This window comes from Sphaeramia orbicularis, chromosome 3 (assembly GCF_902148855.1).
Source record: "Sphaeramia orbicularis chromosome 3, fSphaOr1.1, whole genome shotgun sequence".
In the NCBI taxonomy this organism is placed as follows: Eukaryota; Metazoa; Chordata; class Actinopteri; order Kurtiformes; family Apogonidae; genus Sphaeramia; species Sphaeramia orbicularis.
This window is the reverse complement of record NC_043959.1, coordinates 21,221,512-21,246,729: the sequence shown is the minus strand read 5'-3', so window position 1 is coordinate 21,246,729 and position 25,218 is coordinate 21,221,512. Positions and strand designations below refer to the sequence as shown.

General features: G+C 35.6%; 1 protein-coding gene across 1 annotated transcript in view; it reads right to left on the bottom strand.

The window, feature by feature from the left end:
• Window positions 1-18,577, bottom strand: part of dnah2 (dynein, axonemal, heavy chain 2) — a 67,287-nt gene extending 48,710 nt beyond the window's left edge. Inside the window, 22 exon segments of the mRNA XM_030159786.1 lie at window positions 173-276; window positions 2,125-2,286; window positions 3,162-3,325; window positions 3,632-3,806; window positions 4,900-5,056; window positions 5,834-6,034; window positions 6,258-6,450; window positions 6,634-6,778; window positions 7,240-7,428; window positions 7,716-7,845; window positions 8,431-8,540; window positions 8,730-8,886; window positions 10,144-10,290; window positions 10,467-10,681; window positions 10,802-10,978; window positions 12,317-12,446; window positions 12,595-12,797; window positions 13,782-13,973; window positions 14,179-14,417; window positions 14,731-14,841; window positions 16,697-16,925; window positions 18,479-18,577. Of these exon segments, the coding sequence (XP_030015646.1) occupies window positions 173-276; window positions 2,125-2,286; window positions 3,162-3,325; window positions 3,632-3,806; window positions 4,900-5,056; window positions 5,834-6,034; window positions 6,258-6,450; window positions 6,634-6,778; window positions 7,240-7,428; window positions 7,716-7,845; window positions 8,431-8,540; window positions 8,730-8,886; window positions 10,144-10,290; window positions 10,467-10,681; window positions 10,802-10,978; window positions 12,317-12,446; window positions 12,595-12,797; window positions 13,782-13,973; window positions 14,179-14,417; window positions 14,731-14,841; window positions 16,697-16,925 (3,530 nt within the window). The 5' untranslated portion in view covers window positions 18,479-18,577.
• Window positions 18,578-25,218: the final 6,641 nt, after the last annotated feature.

Here is a 25,218-nt window from a genome sequence, read left to right as displayed (position 1 = left end):
AAGTCATGTAGTGAGACATGTATGAAGTTTCAAGAATTGTTCTAAGGTACAAGTTATCTTAGGTTTTGTATTCCAAACACTAAATCTGCAACAGTTACATGATGTAGTGTATATGAGTGAAACATCTGACAGATATGACAATTAATCATTGATTATCTGTCTAATTTAATACCTGTCTCTCATGGCTGGGTTCCGCAGGTCAGCAATGACAGGGATGAGCTTCTTGAAGTGATCAATTTTGTTCTTTAAGAAAGTCACTATGTTCCAGTCCTTGTCCTGTATTATAAACAGATATTTAATGAAAGCACCTGAAACTGCTGTTATTAATACACAAAAGCCTTTTAGCATATAGTATAGCATATAACCTCTGATGTGTGTCACCAGTACATTTCACTACAAATACAGAAAATCCAGACACAGAAAATCATTATTGTTGAAATTCATTAAATAGATTTGGGAATAGGTTTTAAAAGGAAACTCTGAGTAAGGAAATGGTGCTATCACTTGGTGGACTTCCAGTTGCCAAGGGGAAAAAGGAACTTATTTTGAGAAGACTGTTCAGACTTGATTAGACTAATGCAAGAAACATCAGCCAGCAATGGGCTAAGATCACAAAATGGAAAAGTGTTAGGCTCCCCTGCACTCACCACACATCATTATCCAAGATTTAGACACCATCTCAACTCAATGGTAAGTGAGGTGCATTCTGCAGCTGAAATCAACTGTACACACTCTTGACCTCTATCAACCTTGCCATAGAAAAAGAAACTGGAGACATACCAGAAACTCAGAGATACCTCAAAATATTACAAAGATTTTCACATCTTTTATAACTGTATGAAATGACGTTTCAATCAATCTGGAATTTAAATCAGCGAGATTTTACTGACAAAAAGGTATTTCTTTATGTCTATTCTATGAGGATCTCAGACAAGAATTTAATTGGGCTTTCATGATCTACACAGAAGGATAGTTTATCCTTTCATTTTTTACAAACAGAAATGTAGTCAATATAATTTGAACAATTTACAGAAAAAAACTTTTCAAAGTCAAAGTCAAACATATTCCTACGATGTAAAATCAATGAAATAAGTAATATGTAAGGTAAAAGTGATACCGGTAAAAATTGAGCATGGCTATTTATATTTTTACCTTAAGAGGTTAAATAACATACCATTGTCGTTTGATCAAAACGCCAAATTTACTGTTACTCTTTTACCACTTCCAAATGCTGCAGATTAACCAAAGAATCATATACATGTATACTTGACTCTTTTTGTCCTATACATATTGTTTTTAATAGATTGGTTATATCATTAATAAAATAAGTAGCCTTATTTTGGCCAAGTAGAAGGTCCTGTGATAAAGACTGATTGCTGAGTCCATCTCACTTCGATTGTAAGACTGATTATGATTTAAAAAATGATTAAGTAGATGAATTATCAAACTAATAATCTGTCCCAGACAGCAGATAAACGGGATACATTTAGATAATGACAGGAGGTAATAGATGAGAAAGAGAACAGATAATAGATGGCAGTGCACTGGTGTGAATCAAAATTTGAGATTTCAGATGCATCAAATAATTGTTTTAACTCATGAAATGTGTCAGGTCTAATATGTGTTAATTCTCCACAGCGGCTCTAACACCTGTGGCATCGACCAGTGAAAAAACAAAACAGCTTAGAATTCATTATTTTTACCTCCAGTTGATATTGAAGGATTGAGAGCCCATGCTTTCTTTATAAACCTTTTACTGATTCACAGGCAAGTGTTATTGTAGGGATTAACTATGAACTTTACTTATTCTAAATGAAGAAATAGCAACACAGAGGCTGTATCTGAACTTAGTTGGCCTGTTTTCATACTTCAGATAACTGCAGCTGAATTGCATCACTTCTATTCTTATAAACCTGTAGACGTCAATGCTGTGTGACTGAACGTAAATGAATAACAATGAATAACAGCAACACTCCAGTACTATTTTCATGTACCATCTGGAATTTGCATGTTTATTTCACTAAAGTCATCTTAACCTGAACCATACATTCATCCCAGTATAGCCCCAAGCCTAAATCTCCAGCTGTTTCTTGAACTACTGCGTGTATGTGCAACAGAACTGACCTTAAGTTCTCTCTGGAGTTTGTGGAGTTTTCTGAACACGGCCTGTGCTTTGTTCTCCAAGATGTCGGTCTGAATTGTGGCAAACTGAGTGACTTTCCAGGCGTTCCAGCTGGTATTCCACTCCTGTGTAATTTCCCAGACCTGCTGCAGGTAGTCTACATCCTATACAACACACACAAATACATGGACCCAAACATACACATGGACATACAAAATTATTACATATCTCTTATAGTTCTGTTACAGATCATTTCACATTTTATTTCCAAATCATTTAAAATACATATGCAACTTGTATTCATAATTTACAGAAAGATATGATTTTGTAAAAAGGGTAACCCCTGAAGCTATCCATAACTTATAAACGGGGGTCCAAGACATTACGCAAACAGTACAACTGATTATGAAGACAATCCCTACCTAAGCTAAAACCTAACCCTTGCTCAAAGACAACTTAAGGTAATTCCATAAATACAGACAGTATAGAATTTAGACAGTATCAACACATCAGCACATGAGGCAAAAATACAATGACACAGGCTTAAATTAAACATTTCAAAAGCAGTTTTTGTTTTAATTGCTTTTGTTTTAATTTCTTTTTACATTTGTGACAAAGTCTACAACCCCAAAAATACCAAAAATAAATTAATGCAGTCTGTGTCAGTTTATATCAAGGAAAGGTGGGAAGTAATTGAGTATGAATACTTTGTTACTGGACTTAAGTAGAGTTTTTTGGCATTTCTGCTGTAACTGAGAGTTAATTTTGTAACTACTGGACTTTTACATACATAGCAACACAGATATGTGTACTATTTACTCATTACATTTTCTAAACAGGCCTGTCACTTTAGTTTTAATGCATTTAAGGGTTATTACTGGTTACTTTCCTTTAGCATCATTGCAAGAAAAATTGTGTTTATTGTGCTTCTGACACTTAACGCTGATTTGCATATTGGAGTGATGTTTTACATTGATTTTGCTACCAGTGTCAGGAGGGCATTATGTTAGCATAATAGCTTAATGGTGATCAGTCGGACCTTCTCCAGCGTGATGATACTTTTAGAAGGATTCTGGTCTATGTTGAAGAAGCTCAGGCCTTGAAGAATGGTGCTCTCCTCATTTTTCAGAGCCTCCAGCTGGCTACGGTGCCCTTGTATCTGCTCTAAAGCCAACTCACAGCTCAGTGCACTGTCAAATGGACCTAAATAAGGAAACACAAATGTCGATATGAATGTGAAAATATCATACTGACACACAGGCAAAGGAAAACAGATGGTCTATGAACAATGTATATATACAGTTTGACCGTACAACATTTGTGTGGGAGTCACTTAAGAGGATTTAATGTCAACAAATGACAGACCTCCAGCACAAACCATATTCCAACATATCACAAGCACACTTTAACTCTAGAGACTCTACAAGCAGAAGTGGTGTTATGGTGTATTGTGCTGTGTGGGAAAAAGAGCCAAACTGAGAAGATCAAGAATGGGACAAAGTGTGGGACCTGTGCCACTGAAATCCTGCACAGTGGTCTGGATCTTCTTTCTGAACTCCTCAGATGAGACAATGAGACCGTCCTTAAATTTCTGCTTGTGTTTCTGAAGGGTGACGTCGGAATCGATCAAAACCTGCTGAAACCACACCCACTCTCCATCCAACTTCTCGCGCATGTCCTGAACCTGTGAGTGAAAAAGTATCAGGATTGGATGTTTAGGTGTCAGTGCGGTACACTCAGAAAAATACACTGTTATAATGTTTCTAATATCTGTCTCTCCTGACTGAGTTAGCAAACATTTTATCTCTCCAGATCAGTGTTTTTCAACCTTGGGTCATGACCCCACGTGGGATCGCCTGGAATTCAAATGGGGTTGCCTGAAATTTCTAGTAACTGATAAAAAAAATTACTAATAAAAAATATTTTTTAATGATTCAGTATATATTTAATTCTAATTAAAACACCACACACATCTCTTAATAAAAATCAAGTTCAAACAAGAAAAGCACTCAGAGAGCGCAGACCTCCGCCAAGGCAGATCAGTGCTCCCCCCACCCCACCCCCAATCACCACCAAAATTTAATCATTTCTTCCTTGTGCCAGTATCAACATTTCCTGAAAATTTCATGAAAATCCGTCCAGAACTTTTTGAGTTATCTTGCTAACAAACAAACAAACACGCACGTACGCAAACACACAAAGCAAAGCAATCACAATACCTCCTGGCGGAGGTAATGAAATGCAGGATAATATATCTGAGAGGGCATATCATGATTGGCCCGATCATGTGACCACATACACTTCAGCCTGACCGGACACAGCCACAGTCAGAAAACCGGACTGAACAGAGAATGGAAAGATTTCTTCACCCACCTGGCCCTGCTAAGACATCTGAGAAACTGAGAAGCAGACACCAAAAAGGTGCATTATATACATTATATAGCCTAAATGTCATCTACAATTAATGTTTACTTGCAACATAGTATAGCAAACTATTACATGATCTAAAACAAATTAATTTTAGCAAAAAAATGTCTCCATTTTGAATGTCTGGGGTCTCCAGAAATTTGTGATGTTAAAATGGGGTCATGAGCCAAAAAAGTTTGGGAACCAGTGCTCTAGATACTACATAAATATTAGTGTAACATAAATAAACCGCGGCAGCAATGGTGGCATTATTTCTAATGACACAAAATCAGTTGCACTCAGACAGACCTATGTCGTTATAGCTGCACATGCAGAATGTGTATGTGCATGTTTATGGTTCATGTGCTTACATCCATGTCCAGTGGCACTTCATATTTGTCCAGGATTGCAAACTGTTCATGAATGAGCGGAATCTGAGCTTCTGTTTTGGACAAATCACCCTGCAGACTCTCCAGGATTTTCAGGGCGTCGCCAAGTTCCACCAGTGTCTGGGGGGTTTGTTTTAGCCTAAACACACATAAGCATAAAAATTATACAACCTTTCACATAATAATGTCTATCTAAGGTGTGTTGTATGTTTCACTGTCAAATAATCTTCATAATCACAGTCTCTGTTTGACAAACCAAGAACTGTAAACTGTACCCTAAGTCTGTCTATGTAAATGTAGAATGGGTAGATACAATCCAAAATGATGTCACAATAAAGTTCTTCTTATCAGGTGACATCAATGATTATCATGATATAAGTTGCATCATTATTAATATTATTAGTTTTTCAAGTTTTATTTTTGGTTCTGACTGAAAGTTTTAAAACCCAGACAGTTGTAAAAGACATAATCCAGTGGAGAAAACATAAAAAAGACACAAAACGTAACATAAAAGTTGCAACAAGATGAAAATAGCTTAAAATGCGCAACACAATGTAAAAGGCATAATGTGAGTGTTCCTGAGCCCATGCAGTGATTTTCATCACAGACTCATTCCTGGTTTTATTGCAGTTCCATCTGAGAAATGTTCGTTGGAAGTCTTGGCCTTATGTGTGCAAATGTTGTGACATAACTAATTATAAAACGTAACAAATTAAGAAGTAACTGAAACAGATTGTAGAAATCCACTCAATTTTTGCCGGAATGAATGTGAAGATAGCTTTGCAGCACCTGGAGGGTTCAATTTCAAACTTTATTTATTAGGGTCCTTTATTTATTAGGGTCCAAATACACAAATAAATGTACCAAAGACTAATATAAGTGGGTATAGCAAAATATGACCACTTTAACACTTCACCTGTTTGCGTTGTCTTGGAAGAAAGCGTGCAGATGACTGAGGCGATTGCCTGCCATGGAGCTGAGCAGCTTTGTGTACTCAGTTTGCCAATCACTGCAGTGCTGCACCAGAGACAACTTGAGCATTGAGCAGTCCACCAAGACAAACCCGATGTTCAATACTGTCTCCTCCTGCTGGACACTGGTGGCCTTTTCAGTGTACCTACAGGGGTAGAAATCATATAATCAATAAAGGGAGCATTTTACATTGAGCACTGACAGATTCACAGTTGTCACAAATTATTAATTTGCTCACAAATGTGGCTGTTGCACCACTTGATAGTTTCTCTTGCTTGACAGACAATGTTTTGTCATCTTAGCAAAACTAAAGGAACCCAAATTTCTTACTAATGAAAGTATTTAAAAATAACTATACTGCACCGTACGCATGTATATCAGCATCAAAGGAAGTGGCTGGTGGATTGAGCCTCTTGTAGCGCTGTATGAAAGAGTTCTTGTTTATCTCCCAGATATCCCTGTATTTGTCCCAGGTCTTCATGTAGGACTGAAGGACGGTGGCATTCGCTGTCATTCCTGTTGCAACTGCTGCCTGAATCTTCTTTATTTCTTCATCTTGCTCTGAAGAATTACAAATAAACAGGTTGACGAAAGGAATAAGAGTTAGAGGAAAGGAAAAGAAGACACACAGTCACATAGTTGAATCAGATTTACATTTCCTCATCACCCAACTGAAGTCAGTTAGTTTGAGGAAATAAACAACACATAAACAACAATAAACAACATTTGGAAAAATGCTCGAACCAATGCTGATGTAAATTGGATTCCGGTGTGAACTTTTGTAGGAGAGAAGTTCAGGAAGGCGTTTAAATTCAGATATGAGTTTTATGAGCTGAGGTAGAACATTCACAAGTTCAGCAAGCTTTCCAAGTGTTGGGGACAATTCAACCTGTCAAAAGAAAAACACACATATTATTAAATGGAAACTGTCTATAGTTATTGCTATTATTGTGTAAGTTATTGTGTAAATTTGTTACTACAAGTGGGTGACAATCATGAACAAACATTCAACTTGTCAGCTGTCTTTAAGTCTGATTAATAGTGATACCGGGATTAAGATATAAAGATAAATATACACATATTGTACGTAGATATTTTGAAATAGACACCACAAGTTGCAAGTCTTACTCAAGTGTCAATAAATAACCAGGGCCTGACAGTAAGTGCAAATTCAGAACATGCTTCAGAATATGATCGTTAACCTGTGACATAGAACAGCATGGACAAGGTCCAGTGTGACTCATACAGTAGAGGTGCAAGAAAACTACATCTCTGAATGTCACGTTAACTTGTGTTACAAATGTATGGCAGATCACAAATCACAAAAAAAGATAGAGGGGTTCCTGGTACCTTTGGTGTGTTTTGGGGAGAAGCTTGGCGCAGTGCTACAAGGACTTTGAACAAAGGGTTGGGTGAGGTCTTGTCGTCCCCATTAATGGCCCTGGACAGCTTCTGCATGGACTGCTTGATAATGCTCCTGAAAGCCTTCTCGATCAAGTTATCTACCTTGTCTGCATACTTCCCCCAATGCTGCTGGACCTTAAACACAATGGAAACAAATAATATATGTGACATACTGACTCATTTCAATGTACTTGTTATTATACTGAACATTTAAACTACTCAAAAACTACTAATCTGTGTCTCAAGAAAACAAAGAAACCACATAACATCACACATAAAGTACTGATCACTTAGAAGTTGCTTCTCTGTTCTTTAAACCTCTCATATGGAGGCCTACCTACTTTTATACATCTTGTTAATTTTCTAAATGAAACATTTTGATGAAATGGACAGATTAACTTTCAGAAAAACCCTGGACAGACCTCAGGACCATCACTGGAAAAGATGTTGTGGGTGCCAGTCATGATATCAACAATATCCTTGTGTGCTGAGGTCAGTTTTTCAAGTTGCTTGTTCTGGTGAGCCTTCTGTTCATCCTCAAAGTCTAAGTTCCTGAAAATAACACCAAGAAAAAGAGCCAGAGTGAAACAAGCAAAAAAAAAAAAACAAAAAAAACACCATTAGCCATAATTTTGAAAAGTCCAGAGCTTTTGACCACAAATAAACTGGTACCTCAGTTCCTAGATGGAACAAAATCAGAACAGACAGAAAACATGCACTGACTTCTGAAAGAAAAACAGCTGATGTTGTATCTACTGAGTTAAAGGAAATTTAGGACCAAAGTGTAAACAAACTGGTTTCACTTGTATGTAAGTAGAAATAGCAAACACACTAAAAAAATTAAATAGTGAGACTGAAAAAAAGAGTTGTTGAGAAGTTCCGGATTATGTTACCATTGTGCATTGTGCGCCACTTTAATTAAAAAAAAAACTTGTGCTGATGTCAGGTCTGTCTGTAAGTCTGACCAAGGTGCAACTAAATTTCAGCCCAGGTGTTCAAGTCTACCAATGACACCTTTTCTGTTGACAATGAACTGAGTTAACATTCCAAATCATTTGTTTGCTTGTCAATAACCTGGTCAAAATGACAGCATATAAGAAAGTCACATGTATCTGCTGACTAAATGATCATTGTTACCTGTAAACAGTCTTTCCATCCAATCTAATCAACAGTGTTTCGCTGATCTTGTGACAGAGGTTGGAGATGGACAGATTGGATCCTTTAAATCTATCAACAATAGACTGTACCTGAAAGCAATGAGGAAGATCACAACAGGAAGAGAAAACAGGAATGATGTGAAATATTCACTGCCAAGTGCAACTTGAAAGTCAATATAAGGATTCAACCATCAAATACATTCCTGTACTAATCTCATCTTAACAACAATAAAACAGGAAAAACAACAAAAGATAGAGTGGTAAATATTGTGTTGAAACCTTCTCAATATGTGGAAGACAGTCCCGGATGAAACCAGTAGAAGCTGCTTTAGATAACCATGTGTGTTTATTCAGTCCTGGTTGAATTTTCCTGTCTAGGAAACCGATTCGGTCACGAAACAGGCCCAGTTCGTCAGGGGAGAGCATCCAAATGATTCTGAAAAACACAATCATACACCAGCTGATACTTATGGTGACTACTGACAAAAATAACAGAAACACAATCAAAGCTCCAGGCAGGCCACACACACTGGCACCAACAGGGGGAATTTTATTATTGTTGCAGATGTAATCGTTGCATGTGCTTCCCATTTCAGTTTTTTACTTGCTAGTTCTTCACATATTTGTAATGTAGTTCACAGTCATGAAAGCTCAGTTTGCAGGTTTGGATTGATATGACATGCAGCTACAGGTAAAACCCACTAACCCATGAACCAAATGATGCAGAGTTTAAAAGCACATATTTTCCAAATTAAATAAACTGTGACAATGCATTAGTCCAGTGATGCTAGGATATTGTTTCATAACAATAATCACAGCACATGGACCTTGATTTTCTTAATTTTACCTTGTATATATCCTATACTGCCTGTATATATCCTATTTGTTGTACATATTTCTTATCTGTAGTATAGAGTTAGGTTTTGTATAGTTCAGCAGTTTTTGTAGTACTTCAGTAATATATTTATATTTAATATTTTATCTTGTAACTTTCATACATTGCTTACATTGTCAATATTTTGTGTGATATTTTATACAGTCGTTTTTGCACAAATTGTTTTATCCTGCTAAACCGAACAGAGCTGCTGAACAAATTTTCATTGTTCCTGTGACAGTGACAATAAAGATCTATTCTATTTTATTCAATTCTATTCTATTCTATTCTATTTTTTTTTTGCTCTCCATTCTTTGTTTATTTGGAAAAGCATGTCATACAAAACTTCCCTTTCGGGTACAATTCAACATCCACACATCATATATGAACAAAGATGCTAATCCAAGATTTCTAGTCGAATACAGAACAAATAAAAAAAGAAAGAAAGAAAAGTGGGCGAAAAGAGAGGGCTTACTCCGTTACTTCATCAAAAAGATAAAACACACAAAGGTGTGTATGTTCAAATTAACCTAAACAGAAATGTACATCATATAAATGTTTTCACATAACCAATGTATTCAATTCACATCAATTACAGGTTTTACATGGTTTGTCCATTTTGACTGAACAGTGAAAAAAGATTCCCTTTGACTCTTAAAACAAAATGATATTCTATTCTGTTCTGTTTTGTTCTGTCCTGTTCGATTCGATTCGGTTCTGTTCTATTCTATTCTATTCTATTCTATTCTATTCTATTCTATTCTATTCTATTCTATTCTATTCTATTATGTGCTGCAGGTATTTTTTATGTTGACCCACCTGTTATAGCCCCTGACCACCTGCAGGACTCTCTCCTTCAAGATGTGAAGGTCATCCTTGTCCCGGTAAATGTCGGACACACTCTGGGGTATGTCAAATTTCAGTTGATCCCAGTAGTGGATCTCAGAAAACAGATTCAACAGGTATCTGGATGTGGAAAAAAAACAGAAAAACAAAAAGTGTATTTTGTAATGTATTTCTGTATCAAACACACCTCACTTGTATGCGACCATGCATGGAGATTTAGGGTTTTTGTGCGTCACTAGTTACTCAAACAGCCTAAAACATATGAATGTACACCACAGTATGAAAATTGTATTTACTTGTCAAAGTTTTCATCCAGCATGGCAGGGTTGTCCTTAAAGCGCGTCATGAGTGGTTGCTTCAGACGCTGTAGACACTGTCCATCTAAGCCCTGGAGCCACTCATTATAGTACTGCCCCACTGTCTCATCTAAAACCTGGACCAGCTGGCCATATGTTAAAAAAACCTGCTTGCGGCTGTCTGACTCCGGCATGAAGTAAGCATTCTGAAGCACCTGTAAATGAGGGAAGATACCATGTACAAATCATATTTCAAAACAAGACAGAACCATTGGGGACACTGCTACTGTAATGACAAATCAAAATATGTGTATAGATGTAAACAGTTATCTCACCTCCATGGGTTTCTCTAATCGATGTTTTAGGGCCATCACCCAATGAGCGTGGCCGGCTAGTCTGGGCATATAGTCAGGCAAAGACGGCTGGTTCACTGCCCTGTTCACCAATTTTAACTCTTTGATAGCAAGGTTATACACTGCCTCTGCTTTCTCATCTGTAGTACGCTTAATAGCCTGGATAGAGAAGTATGAATGGGAGATAATGAGCAGATTATTTGTATGAGGATAATGACATTTAAACTTCTGATTTAAATGGTTTAACCCACAAAGACCCAGTGCTACTTTTGTGGTAGTTCCCTAATGATTTTTTTTCTCTATATTTAACATTAACATTAACATAAGTGATTTGTCACCATTTATTATAAAATAATCCTCTGTTTAGCATTTTTCCAGTAAAAATCTGGTATTTTCCAATAATTAATGTACCAATTATATGATGTTCATAAAAGCTTACATTAAAGTTGAGGGTTATTATCAAAAAATAAAGAAAACTGGGGAAAAAAAGATATTTTCATCAAAATATATCATTAAATGAATATAAAACGTGAAAAGTGTTTACATCCACTGTCAGTGATCCAACTCCATGGGTTTTACTGGGGAATCAATGTTGTAAGAGATGACAGTGTTTCTACGTTCACTACGGAGCCTCTGAACATCTAAATGGGTCATATCTGATGACCATGAAAAGATGAATAACTGCATTTTACACCAATTATTTACATCTATTGATAGGATTAGTAGATCATCAGGTATTAAACATTTAAGATCAGTAGATGGCTTTGCTTGCTGGTCGATGTTTGGGTCTTTATGGTTTAAAGACAACACAGGGAATGTTGTGGAGCGGCTGAGTTAAAGCTCGGACCTCAATCCAATAAGGAATTTGTGGCTGGACTCAAAAAAGGCTGTTCATACTCCATCCCGGTTTACACTAACATATTCAGCAGTTTTTTTTAAAGAAGAATTGAGCAAAATCATAGTTTTAATGCTACAATTGTGGCCAAAGGTGCACTACAACCCAGCTTTAAGGGCTAAATATTTATGCAGTCACTTTGTATTATATTTTGTATTTTTCATTAATTCACATTACTTTTGTTGAAATTTGCATTGACATTAACCTCCTGAGACCCAGGAAATGTCAGCAAAGTACAAGATTTTTTGTTTTTTATTAAATAAGTGCCTATATTGGAAACATCATGATGCAACAGTTTTTTCAGTTTCAATTTTTTTCAATTTCAATTTTTATGGAATGTCCTTTGTGGTGGACAGTTTTCTTTTTTTTTTTTGTATAAAGTTGTGAAACTCTTGTCCACAAATGTGGACAGAAAACCCAGGGCTGGGTCTTAGGAGGTTAAACAGTTCTTTTATTAATTCTGGTCAAAAAAGCTAAATTATATTGACCATGACTCCATGTTTTAAAGCTATAAAAGAAGGGAGTAAATACTTTTCATAGGCACTGTACATGTATGCATTTTTATGTTATTATGATAGGGAGATAGAAAAATGGAATGAAACCTCTCGACTGGACATTAGCCTGAAAATGCCCAGCAGCCATACGCCGTCCTCCACCTTGTTCACTGATTTAAACATCGAGTTGATCAGGCTCTGCACTCTTCTTTCTACATCCTTTATCAGCTCCTGAAACCTGTGTAACAACACACACATTAACATATGCAGAGATTAGACAAAGTAATGAAGCCATTTTTATGTATTTCCTGTAAAACAAATGGTTAAAATGTTTGGCTTTTTTATATTTAGTCTTTATTTGAACATGTTAAAGGTGGACAGTCTACCTGTTGAATTCATTGTACCACATGGTGTTCTCCACATCCAGGATGCCCTTGTCCACAGAATGCAGCTTCTGTAGACCACAGTGGAAAATGCGCTCCAAATCCAACAAGGAGCGGGTGTGTTCTTGTCCATGAAAACCCATGCATGGCAGAGGATGCTGCTGACCATCTTCCCAACGGGCAAACTGATGCTGACAGTCACACACCTGATGGAGTCCAGAAGAAAAACAACACAATGAAAAACAAACAACATGTAACATAGGGTCATACTCATTCACAAGCAACGACCATATTCTCAAATAAATGGAATTAGTAAATGCAAATGCAAGTCTAAATGTCTCTATATGTGTGAGTAAGAGAAGACTTCACCTCGAGCAGTTCTCTGAACCTTTGAATGAAAGCATCAACAAGAACAAAAACACTGGTGTGGTCCAGGGCCCAGCCTTTTGGAGCATAACTTCAAACAATTACAATGAAAGAGAAAGTGGATTTAAAAAGCAGTGAATGTACGATAAATGAAAATGTAATGCATTCTGCATTCATATGACTTTTACAGATGTTTATCCTCAAGATTTTTTTAAATTCATTTTAAAGCACAAATGTAAGATTTTACAGCACAAATATTCCCCCCCTCCCCCAAACTCATCCATTCCCCATCCCTTGACAAAACACAGATTAAAAATTACAGATGTTTATTATCCTACAAAAATTCCAACAGTACATGATTCCCTAGATGTAAAAAAAACTTCCTTACTTTTGTTGAAGATGTGCTTTGTGCAGATAAATTTCTTTCCAGGCTTCACAGCATGCAATACAGTTAGTGAGGATTTCTTTGCTGGAGATCACATAGCCCTTGAAGATACGTTCCAGAGAGATGCTTTGACAGCAGAGGTGAAGGATGTCATTACTGGTCTGCAGCACAATGGAAAACAAACAGTAGGTCAGATTGACCAGACTGATTTACAAACCATTCATTTCACAGCTATACAACTCATTTCCCTGCAAAGACATACTCAGATACTGCCTTTTAACTTCATCTAAAAATTAGTTAATGGATAATGGTAATCAATAATTACCTGGTACTATCAAAATTTATGAAAATTACACAACAGATTCCACTGTGCCATTAATTAAGACTTAACTAACACACCCCATGGTACAGTAGTTGATGAACCACATAGCAGTGATACCTTGCGAAACAGACCAATGATCTTCTCCTCAGTGTTGTAATGGACAGAGTTGCGCCAGATGGTGCAGATGCGAACAAAAATGTCTGGCAGTTTAGGAATGGCGTCTCTAGGTTTGAGTTTGGCAAGTTCTTGACATGGCCCCTTTAAAATGGACAAGTACTCCAGGTTTGATTTAGCCTGCGTAGAGCAATCCTGGACAACAACAACACATTCACATTATTTTTAAGATCAGACTCTATGGTAAACTGGTCATAATCCTGAAATGAGATTACATGCTCAGAAGCAGTGGTGTTACAACTGTTCAGGTCATTAACTTCAGTTAAAAAGGTCAAAAAAAAAAAAAACTGAGCTAAAACATCTAAACAAACTGAACTGTAGATATGTAAACTCCCTGTACCTGTATTTCTTTGGCTAGTTTGGAGAAGCGTTGCACATAGAGAGAATTGGAGAGCTGCAGGATTCTTTGGATGTGGCTGACCTCTGGCTTTTGTAGCTGCTGGCTCATGTCCAACAGCTTGGCAGAGCGAGTCTCCCAGAAGGTGATCTCCTGCAGTGGACCCTCATATCTGTCATTTCTTGGCCATTCTAGACTGTTCAGTAGCTCCTTGATCTGATCAGTCCAGTGGATCATAATAGCTAAAAAAAATAGGGGAAAATGGGCAAAACTGGTAAAAAAAAAACAGAGGAGCGGAATATAAAAATCCAGAAGAACTAAGTGAGGGGAAAAGAAGAGTCAGAGTCAAAAGAACAAAAGAAAAAAACAAACAAAAAAGAAACGCATGGCTTAGTAGGAAAAGGGGTTAAGTTGAAGTGAAGACACTGTACAGAAAAACTGAAAGGGATAACAGACCAGATCGGGAATTTGCAAGTCTCACATTTTAGACACAAAACACGCAGAAACAGAGGAAGGGAGAAAGACACCAACACACATAAAGCTCTCAAAGCTTACTTTCCATTCTCTGAACTAGTTTCCTGTCTTTGCAGGCCTCCTCAGGGCTGCGCAGAAGGCCTTCTGCTGGAATGTACAGCACTATTCTATCCACTTTCTTGTACACTTCATCTGTACAAAGATAGAACAAGACACATTAGACATGACAGTGACTATGTTTACATGCAAAAGAATATTCCAGTGTTATTCTGAATATGAATTTGTCAGCTAAACGCTATATTTTGTTCATTCTGACTTAGGTCTTTAATAAATGAAGTGTTTCCCAATTAAGGTGGTAGCCTTTCGAAGTGATCTCCAATCTTAAACTCGAAAAAATCCGATATACATTACCTGGATCTGAGCAGAAGTTTCATAAAGTGTGGAAATCTTTCTTAACCTTTTTTGACAATTCTACAACACATGTACAAGGTCCTTAACAAGTTAAGATGTATGTTTGTATTTCATACTCTATGATATGTAGTTTAACTTATTTCTACAGTGCCGTATTGTATATGCATAATGATATTTGGAGACAGCAAGGGGTTTGGGAGGGTTAAGTGGGTTTTATTTGATTTTCTGTGTTTTCTTTTTATGTGTGTGAATACCTGTGTGTATTTTCATTGTTTTGTATTTTGAAAATTCAATAAACAAATCAAAACACAAGTCAGCAGATGGAAGCATGCAATGTTACATGGCTGTGTTGACTTTGGATTTGATAAAAAACCCAGTGGACTAATACCAGCAGATGACGTAGCACCACAAATCATCCCTGACTGTGGAAATGTCGCATTGGACTTTAAGCATCCTGGATTTTGTGGCTTTACACTCCTCCTCCAGACTCTGGGACACTGATTTTTGTACGAAATACAAAAATTTACTTTCATCTGAAAATAAGACTTTGGACCAGTGAAGCAGCTTTTGTTGACAATCCTCCCACGGTTACAGTCATCCCCGTTGCTTGTGCTCCTTCCTCTACCGTGCTTTTCCTTCCCAGTCATGAATCTGCTTTGATCCAGCACTCGGTGAACAGCCAGGCCTTCCAGCAGTGATCTTCTGGGGCTTACCCTCCTTGTGGAGGATGTCAATGAATGCCCTGTCTTCATGAATCAGGTCGTGTGAATTGAACCAGACTGTGAAATTCATGCTAGATATGTTTTTTTTAGTTTGTTTTTTTAGCTGTAGTCCGTAATGATCGAAATTAAGATAAAAAAATGTTACATGCAGTTTTCACTTCCTGACATATAAAAAAATATTCAACTTTTCTACAATCATCAATTTTTTTTGCGCTGTACCTACATAGAATACCATAATTTATGGTCATCCTGTGCATAAAATGCCTTAGATCAGGAGTTGTTTTGCTTTGTCTGTTGATTTTCATGACAGCAGAGCATACACTGGAAAAATAAAAATCTTACCATGTGTGTTTTTCTCATTTCTAGTCACAATATCTCATCAGACTTAAAATAAGACACAATCACCTAAAGAGTAACTTTTCAGTGAGATATAAGAACTTATTTTTTGACAATAGATCTTGAAAATCTTATTTCAAGAAATCTTACCAAAATAATTTTCACTTGTTCCATTGGCAGATTTTTTTGCTTGAATTAAGCAAAAAAATCTTGAATTAAACAAACAAAAAATAAATCTGTCAATGGAACAAGTGAAAACTATCTTGGTGAGATTTCTTGAAATAAGATTTTCAAGATCTATGGTTTAAAAATAAGTTCTTATGTCTCACAAGTTACTCTTAAAGTGATTATGTCTTATTTGAAGTGTGATGAGATATTTGGACAAGAAATTAGAAAAATAAACTTAGTAAGATTTTGACTTTTTCCAATGTACAGGCTAAATAGCAGGGACATGCATATCTCTTTGCATTAATGCAGACTGACACTTCTGCAAGATGTCTTTTCTGTGATGGTTGTGGTGTAGTCAGAAGTGTGTTTTTGCTGAACCTGTAATCACATTCAGTTGTGATATTCCATACCCGTAAGGTTGAGAAGTTGGCAATGCATGTTGTCAGTGTAAGCGTCTTTCAAGCTCTTTTCCCAGTCAGTGCTGAGGGCAACAACGGGGGCGTGCATCATCAGCATGTCATCGAGCAGACACTTGGTGAGGTCACCTGAGATGTGCCCATACTGTATGACTTGATCAAATGTCTCTGGTGTGACTATAGCTCCTTGCTCACGAATAAAATAGTCCAGCTGTTCCACCATCTGTGCAATAGAAAAAAAGAAAAGAAAGGGTCAGGGGAACAATTATGTGGCCAAAACATGATAAAGGTTCAGCTACAGAAAGAATACTAGCAGATGTAGTATAAAAGAGCTGGCATTCAAATAGGGGTAATCTGATAAATGGTGACACTGAAAATGAGAAGCACATAGACCAGGGGACTTAGAGAAAGGTGATAGAAGTTAACATTGATGTGTTTTAATATATGTGGGTCTCTTTTAATGAGCCCTTCTTGGAAATGAAAAATATTGCAATATTTAAGTAAATCCTTTACACATGTTAGTGAGCAGGGCTGAGGACTGAGCAAAACTTGAGTACATAGGGGAATAAATATTATCAAGTAAGTAAATCCCTGCTATGGTTTAGTATTATTTGATTGAAAATGAATACATTTTATCAGTGTAAGTGCATGCAGCCTAAATGGTAAACAGGTTTACCTTTTTATGTCTTAAAATTGTTCTGAGTGTATAAAAATGTAAATGAGCTGAAAAATAAAGATACACATTTGTACTGTCATGTGTCTTGTAATCTTTTTGTTAAAATGGGAAATTTAGGGGGAAAAAATAAATAAATAAATAAATAAATAAATAAATGTATATATATATATATATTTACAGGGTGGGGAAGCAAAATTTACAATGAACATTTAGTTGTTTTTTCTCAGCAGGCACTACGTCAATTGTTTTGAAACCAAACATATATTGATGTCATAATCATACCTAACACTATTATCCATACCTTTTCAGAAAATTTTGCCCATATGACTAATCAGGAAAGCAAACGTCAAAGAGTGTGTGATTTGCTGAATGCACTCGTCACACCAAAGGAGATTTCAAAAATAGTTGGAGTGTCCATAAAGACTGTTTATAATGTAAAGAAGAGAATGACTATGAGCAAAACTATTACTAGAAAGTCTGGAAGATACTATTAAAGAAGAATGGGAGAAGTTGTCACCCGAATATTTGAGGAACACTTGCACAAGTTTCAGGAAGCGTGTGAAGGCAGTTATTGAGAAAGAAGGAGGACACATAGAACAAAAACATTTTCTATTATGTCAATTTTCTTGTGGCAAATAAATTCTCATGACTTTCAATAAACTAATTGGTCATACACTGTCTTTCAATCCCTGCCTCAAAATATTGTAAATTTTGCTTCCCCACCCTGTATGTATATACAGGGGTTGGACAAAATAATGGAAACACCTAACATTGTGGCATCATAGAAGGTGTTTCCATTATATTGTCCAACCCCTGTACATATATATATATATATATATATATATATATATATATATATATATATATATATATATATATATATAAAATTTAGGAATTGGTACTAAAGCTGCATTATTAGTACTGATACTGAAAATTTCTGAATGATACCCAGCCCTACCACAGTGACTTTTATGTTACAAAAAAATGAAAAATCTCCCAAAAAAACATTCAACATATCTGACTGAACAGTCGCACGTGCGTATCGCTTTCTAAGTGGATGATGATAAAAATTTATAAGTAGTGACAAAAGTGTGCTCTACCTTTGAGGGGACGGAATATCCCACTTGCAGTGTTACACTGGTGTCCAAGTAGACCACTATGCACGGGATAGAGGTGTCATCAATAAAATTATCCAAAACCTTGTCATTTTCCTCTGTCCAGGATTCCTCAGTTACATCAGGAAGACACACACAGTGTTTAAACACCTTCCAGTTGAATGAGAGAAACAGAAGGGGGAGGAATGACAGGTGGTCACTGACAGGGTTAATGTAAACATCCCACAGATATTAACCCATAAAGACCCAAACATCCATGGTCTACCAAAACCATCTATTGATGTAAATGGTTCAATACCTGTTGATTCACTAATCTTATCAATACATGCAAATAACTGGTGTAAAATACAGTTATTCATCTTTTCATGGTCATCAGATATGACCCATTTGGACATTCAGAGGCTCCGTAGTGAACGAGGAAATGCTGTTATTTTCTACAACATTGATTCACCAGAAAAACCCATGGAGTTGGATCAATGACAGTGGATGGAGACACTTGGTTTATGTTCAGATAATGATATATTTTGCTGAAAAAGTCACTTTTCCCTCAGTTTTGTCTGTTTTTTATTTAATAACCCTCAACTTTACTCTGAGCTTTTATGAACATCTACATGATGAGTAAATTAAATGTAGGAAAACACCTGATTTTCACTGAAACCCCCCCCCACAAAATATAGAGGACAATATTACTATAAATGGGGATAAATCACTTAAGGAACGTTAAATACAGAGGAAAAATTCATTTGGGAACTGCCACAAAAGTAACACTGAGTCCTTATGGGTTAAATTAAAAGGCAAAACATTATATAAAGTACATTAATGACATACAGTATAACCAATGCTCAGTTTCACCTGGTGGAGTGTCTTCTTGTAAATTTCATCTTCTTCCATTTTTTCAAGGCTTCTAAACAAAACAAAGAATACAGAGTAAAGATGAAGAACAAAATCATCAAGGTAAACAAAAGGAAAACACGCACTGGTTCATTACTTAGCAGAACTGCCTACATCAGAACTTTCTATGTCCTGTCTCTTCTACTTCTGTCTCTCTGCCTGATACTTTGTCTAATGTGGAATGTATTGCTTAATTGTATTTTAACACTCTTGTAGTGCCCCTCTTTTGTGATACAAAATGAAAGTCACGTCTTTCTAGTTATGTAGCACACATCAAGAGAATGGAAGGCTTTTAAGATACAATTAAGTACTAGTATATGTATATGTGGGCTATTAACCCTTTCGTGCATGAATTATGAGAGTCTTAATCAAGATTCTTTTTTTTTTCCTGAGTGTTTTTCTTCCTCTAGGCATTAAAAAAACAATGCGATTAAAAAGATTTTGTGAATCTATTTTTCATGGAGTTGCAAAAATGTCCACTCAGTTGGAAACCATGTGTTTAATTTTTGATGTAAAGAAACATATTTACTGATATACTGTGTGAAAACTATGAAAGAAAAACATTTTTAATGCAGCTAATCTGATGTTTTCTCACATTTTAACAGATAATATGCAAAAGAAAATCCTTTTTGTCTAAAAAAAAAAAATAACCAAAATTGTTAATTACAGTCTAATAATATTAATAAAAAGCAACTAATTTCCACTCAAACATGTTACTGCAGATCACGTTTATGAAGAACAGCAAAGTTACAATAATGGTATGAACTACAGTGTATGGGAGGATGCATGAGCGTCCACTGTGTCGGCTGATATGGAATTAAAACAACAAAACCCATGAATATACAAGAGAACAGTTGTAGAATAACTGTCCACTGGAGTGACCACTATGCATGAAAGGGTTAAAAACCTGAGCAAATGTAGCTAATATTACAAACGGTGGCAGCATATAATGAGCCTATAACTTCACCGTCAGTTAGCTGATAATAATATTAATTGTGGTTATTGTGGAGTAATTTTAACCACAAAGGTAAAGTAAATGATTTATCAAACTACCCCTTGTATCCCAATTGTAAAATGTTAACCCTTTCATGCATGAATTATGAGAACCTTAATCAAGATTTTTTTTTTTTTTCCTGAGTGTTTTTATTCATCTTTAGGCATGAAAAAAACCCCAATGTGATTGAATTTTTTTTTTTTTTTTTTTTTTTTAAACAACCTGTTTTTCATGGAGTTACAAAAATGTCCACTCAGCTACATCATGAATTGTATTCTTGAAGCAAAGAAACATGTATTTAAAACCCAATATCATAAAGTGATATGAAAACAGTGAAATGAAACCATGTTTAATGTTGCTAATCTGATGTTTTTCTCACATTTTAACATATTCTAATACTAGTTATTACTCACTTCATGGAGATGATATGCAAAAAATAAATATTAACAATTGATTTCCACTCAAGAACCAATCAAGAACAGCAAAGTTACAATAATGGTATGAATTGCAGTTTATGAGATGATGCATAAGTGTCCACTGTGTTGGTTAATATGGAACTAAAACAACAAAACCCATGAATATACAAGAGTAAAGCTGTAGAGTAACTGTCCACTGTAGTGACCACTATGCATGAAAGGGTTAATAATGCAAATTGTAGCATACAGTCTAGTTAGCATAATGCTACCTATGTTAACGCTGTTTTTAGCTAGCTTAGTTAGTTAGCAAACTTTGAGTAAATAGCTACAGAGTACTTCTTGTGTGTAAAGCACAATGTAGGCGATAGTTTATGTGCTTCTTTTGGAGGGCTTTACCACTCACTGTCTAATATTTCACCAACTATTTATCTGTTACATAAGTATTCATATTAAAATTCTTTACCGTAATCGTATTGTTACACTGCCTTGAAGCCTCTGGTGGGGTGTCGCTATGGAAACGTTTGGTTACCTAGGCAACGCAGGACGAGCACAGTGCGTTCACGAGGGCTGGAGGCAGGTCCCTAAACGTAACGTAACGTTGTAATGTAACGTCTAATATAGTTCAAAGCCTCATTCTAATATTTTTCCATAAATAAATATTAACCCTTTCATGCATGAATTGTGAGAACCTGAGTCCAGATTTATTTTTTGAGTGTTTTTATTCCTCCAATGTGATTGAGTTTTTTTTTCCTATGAAGTTACAAAAATATCCATGCATTTAATTTTTGAAGTAAAGAAACGTGTTTAAAACCAAATATTAGAAAGTGATATGAAAACAATGAAATAAAAACATTTTTAATGCTGCTAATCTGATGTCTTTTCACATTTTAACATATTCTAATGCTAGTAATAACTCACTTCATGGAGATAATATGCAAAAAAACAAAAAAAAAAAACAAAACCTTTTTGTCTAACAAATAATTGATTTACACTGAAACATGTCACTGGAGATCAGGTTTATCAAGAACAGCACAGTTACAGTAATGGTATGAATGTCAGTGTATGGGATGATGCATAAGTGTCCACTGTGTTGGCTGATATGGAACTAAAACAACAAAACTCATTAATATACAAGAGAACAGCTGGAGAAGAACTGTCCGCTGTAGTGACCTATGCATGAAAGGGTTAATATAAAATAGAAGGACTTACGTACAATTGGGAAAATATTCACAGATCAATAACTTTTCCAAAGACAAAGGGTTATTGTTTCCGATCGTTATAAAGTGGAGAACGAACCACAAACCAAGTTACACTAAAACACACCATCTACACACCGGTCCCTAAATGAGCAGGGACTGTCTATAAACAGATACTAAAAGAAATATGACATACATTCAGTCTAGGAGGTACTAGAGACACTAACATAACTACATATATAGTTCAACACTTAGTTCGAAAATCAATCAATCAATCAATCAGTCAATCAAAAGTTTAAGTATGAAGGGCTAGGCTTGTGTGGAAGTCTAACTGTATAACCAGATACATGTAAAATATGTTTTATTGGATTTTTATTTATTTTATCCTGTTAGGAGTTTGTGTTTTCAAATTAAAGCTGTGATTTATGTGATTTTTTTAGTAATTTAATATTTTTTTGTTAATAGTTTACTTCTGATTGTTCACTTTTTTTTGTTTAATATTTAGAACTTTTTTTTTTTTTTTTTTTTTTTACTTTCATGGTTATTACTTTCATTCATTTTTATTTAGCACTTTTTATTTAGTTTTTCTTATTGGTTTAGACTGTGGGCACCTGGGCATAAATAGGCAGCACAAGGGAGACCAGCATGCACCTGGGTGGGCCTGTTTTTTTGTTTTTTTGTTTTTTTTTTAACCAGGCAGTCACAGGCAGTAGGACAGGATGACAGGATGAGCAGGAGAGGCAGAAAATAGGCCTTAATTGTTGTTTGCCTGCAAAACCTCAGAATAAAACACCTGAAATACATCTATGGTATGAACATTGTGTTTTCAACTGCATAAACCATAAACCCATGGTGCATCTAGTGTTTATTTGAGTTACGTTAAAGTCTGAAGTTCAGTCACTTTTAAGTTGGTTTAAATTTGATGACAAATAGTCACCACAAAACCCTAATAATATTAATCTCCCATTAATGTGTAAGAACATTTTTTGCTTAGTGACTACAAGCCATTAATTTTGGTGGAAAACAAAAACAATGCTGGTTTGTTTTAATTCATGTTGCATCACTGTAGTTTTTTGGAGTTTAACCTTTTTTTTATTTTTTATTTTTTTCACTGGTGGTCATTGTATTCAGTTTTTGTTTTAGTTTTAATCACAAAAACCCGCTGTAACGGTTACAACAAAATAAGTTTGGTTAATTATCTATGATTATTATTGTTGTTGTTGTTCATTCAAGAGTCTGAAGGCTTCACATCTTTAATTTATCACTGAATTTCATCTGATATGAAGTGACTGAGCATTTCACCACTGTGGCCCTGAGACAAAATTACTTTGCCAATAGCTCTCTCTTGTGGTAGAAAACTGAACTGCAGTTGACATTCTTCTGTCATCTTCGGCTTATTTTCATCTCCATGTTTCTATTAACTTTAACGTTTCTTTTTTGTGAGATCTACTCAAACACTAACAAACACCAGTGTTACCTGAATACAACTGAATGAGCTCTTATCTAAGGGGTCAATCCATATAAAATTATAGCAAACATTTTTAAATGACAAATATTGTTAATTCTAGGGTTTGTAAGTGGCTACACAGGAAATACTTAAACTATCTAACCTCTTCTGGAGGTATTTTTTGTTTTTGTACAATGTATTAATTAAATATTTATCTGTTATTTTACTGAATGTTTGTTTTGTTTAATAAACTGTGTAATAATTTTGTATGAATTGGTTGAATTACTACGTTTTTATCATTACTTCTGTTCTTTAGCGTAATGGCTTATAATTCAAGTTTTTATTTGATTTTGTAATGAAGAATTTACATGTTTTACATTCACATATAACATTTTACAATGTTATTTATATATCTTTTCAGAAAAGAATAAAACAATCTGTCTAATCAGTCTATCCTTTATTTTTAGCCAACTGCAAAGTCTTATATTTAATTCTGGGCCTTTTCCCTTACCAAATAAGTCAAGAAATCAGTTTATCAATTTTTTGAAACATAGTGTTGGTTGGGTCAACTGTTCCAAACCAATCAGTGCTGGAGAGGTCATAGTTTACTATGACTTAAATATGTGGTTTACATTTACAACATGTGACCCCCTTTTGCTACTCAAACAAAACACATCATTTAATAGTTTTAAGAACTGAACTTGGTAAATCACGATAACATCTGTCCATCTTATAGAAATTTCCTTCTCAGCGGTCTCTTTTATGGCCTTACAGATGTTATGGCTGGTGGTGAAAGAGTTTGAAGGAGAATCTCCATGACCTGTTGGTTGTGGAGTAGGGGTGTGTATTGGCAAGAATCTGGCGATACGATACTAGGATCATGATATGATATATCACAATATATCATGGTGCTGTTAAAAAGGCAATTTTTTGTCTGTTTCTTCTTTAAAAATGATTATTTCTTGGAAGAATTTAATTACACCACAAATATGCACAATATGAAACACATTTTTATTTGATCAGAACAGGATCTAATGCTATATCACAAAACGTTCCTGTGTTAAAACTTAAATTATGTTTTACAGACATTACAGTTTAAGATCCTGTTCAAATGTTCATATTCTATTAGTTCAGAACTAACATCATAACATTATTTTTGTGCAGTCCCAACAAAGGAACAAACATCTGCCTCTCAGACAGTAAAAAGTGCTTTTAGGATGCTTCAAATAATCCTTATTTAATAAAACAGTGTTAAATAATTATAAATAAGACATAAACAATAAAGAAAACCAAAAATGAACCTCCGCCATATCTGCATTTGAATAAATACCTAAAAATATCGATACAGTACTTTTTAATATCGATACAGTACTTTTTAATATCGATACAGTATTGTGAAACGAAATATCGCGATATATTGCAGAACCGACATTTTCTTACACCCCTATTGTGGAGGGCCCTCTGATGGCGTTACCTGTTTACTGCCGTTAGTCATCCTTGTGTACCTGTGCTTCCCGACATCACAGACAAAAGGATATGGTCCCTTCTACTCCTTCCTCCTGGCGTGACAGTTACTTGTTAATCTTCTCTGTGTTTCTGTCCTTGTGTTGTCTATTGTTTTGCAGGTTATTCCCTCCAGAAGGCTTCCAGTTTCCTGTTATATCCCGTGTTGGGCCTGTTATCTGTTCTTTGTCTGTCTGCCCTGCTTTATGCCAGAGGCTTTTGTTCTGAGGGTACTGAGCAAAAGGTAGAGTTTACAGATACAGGTAGTCAGGGACAGG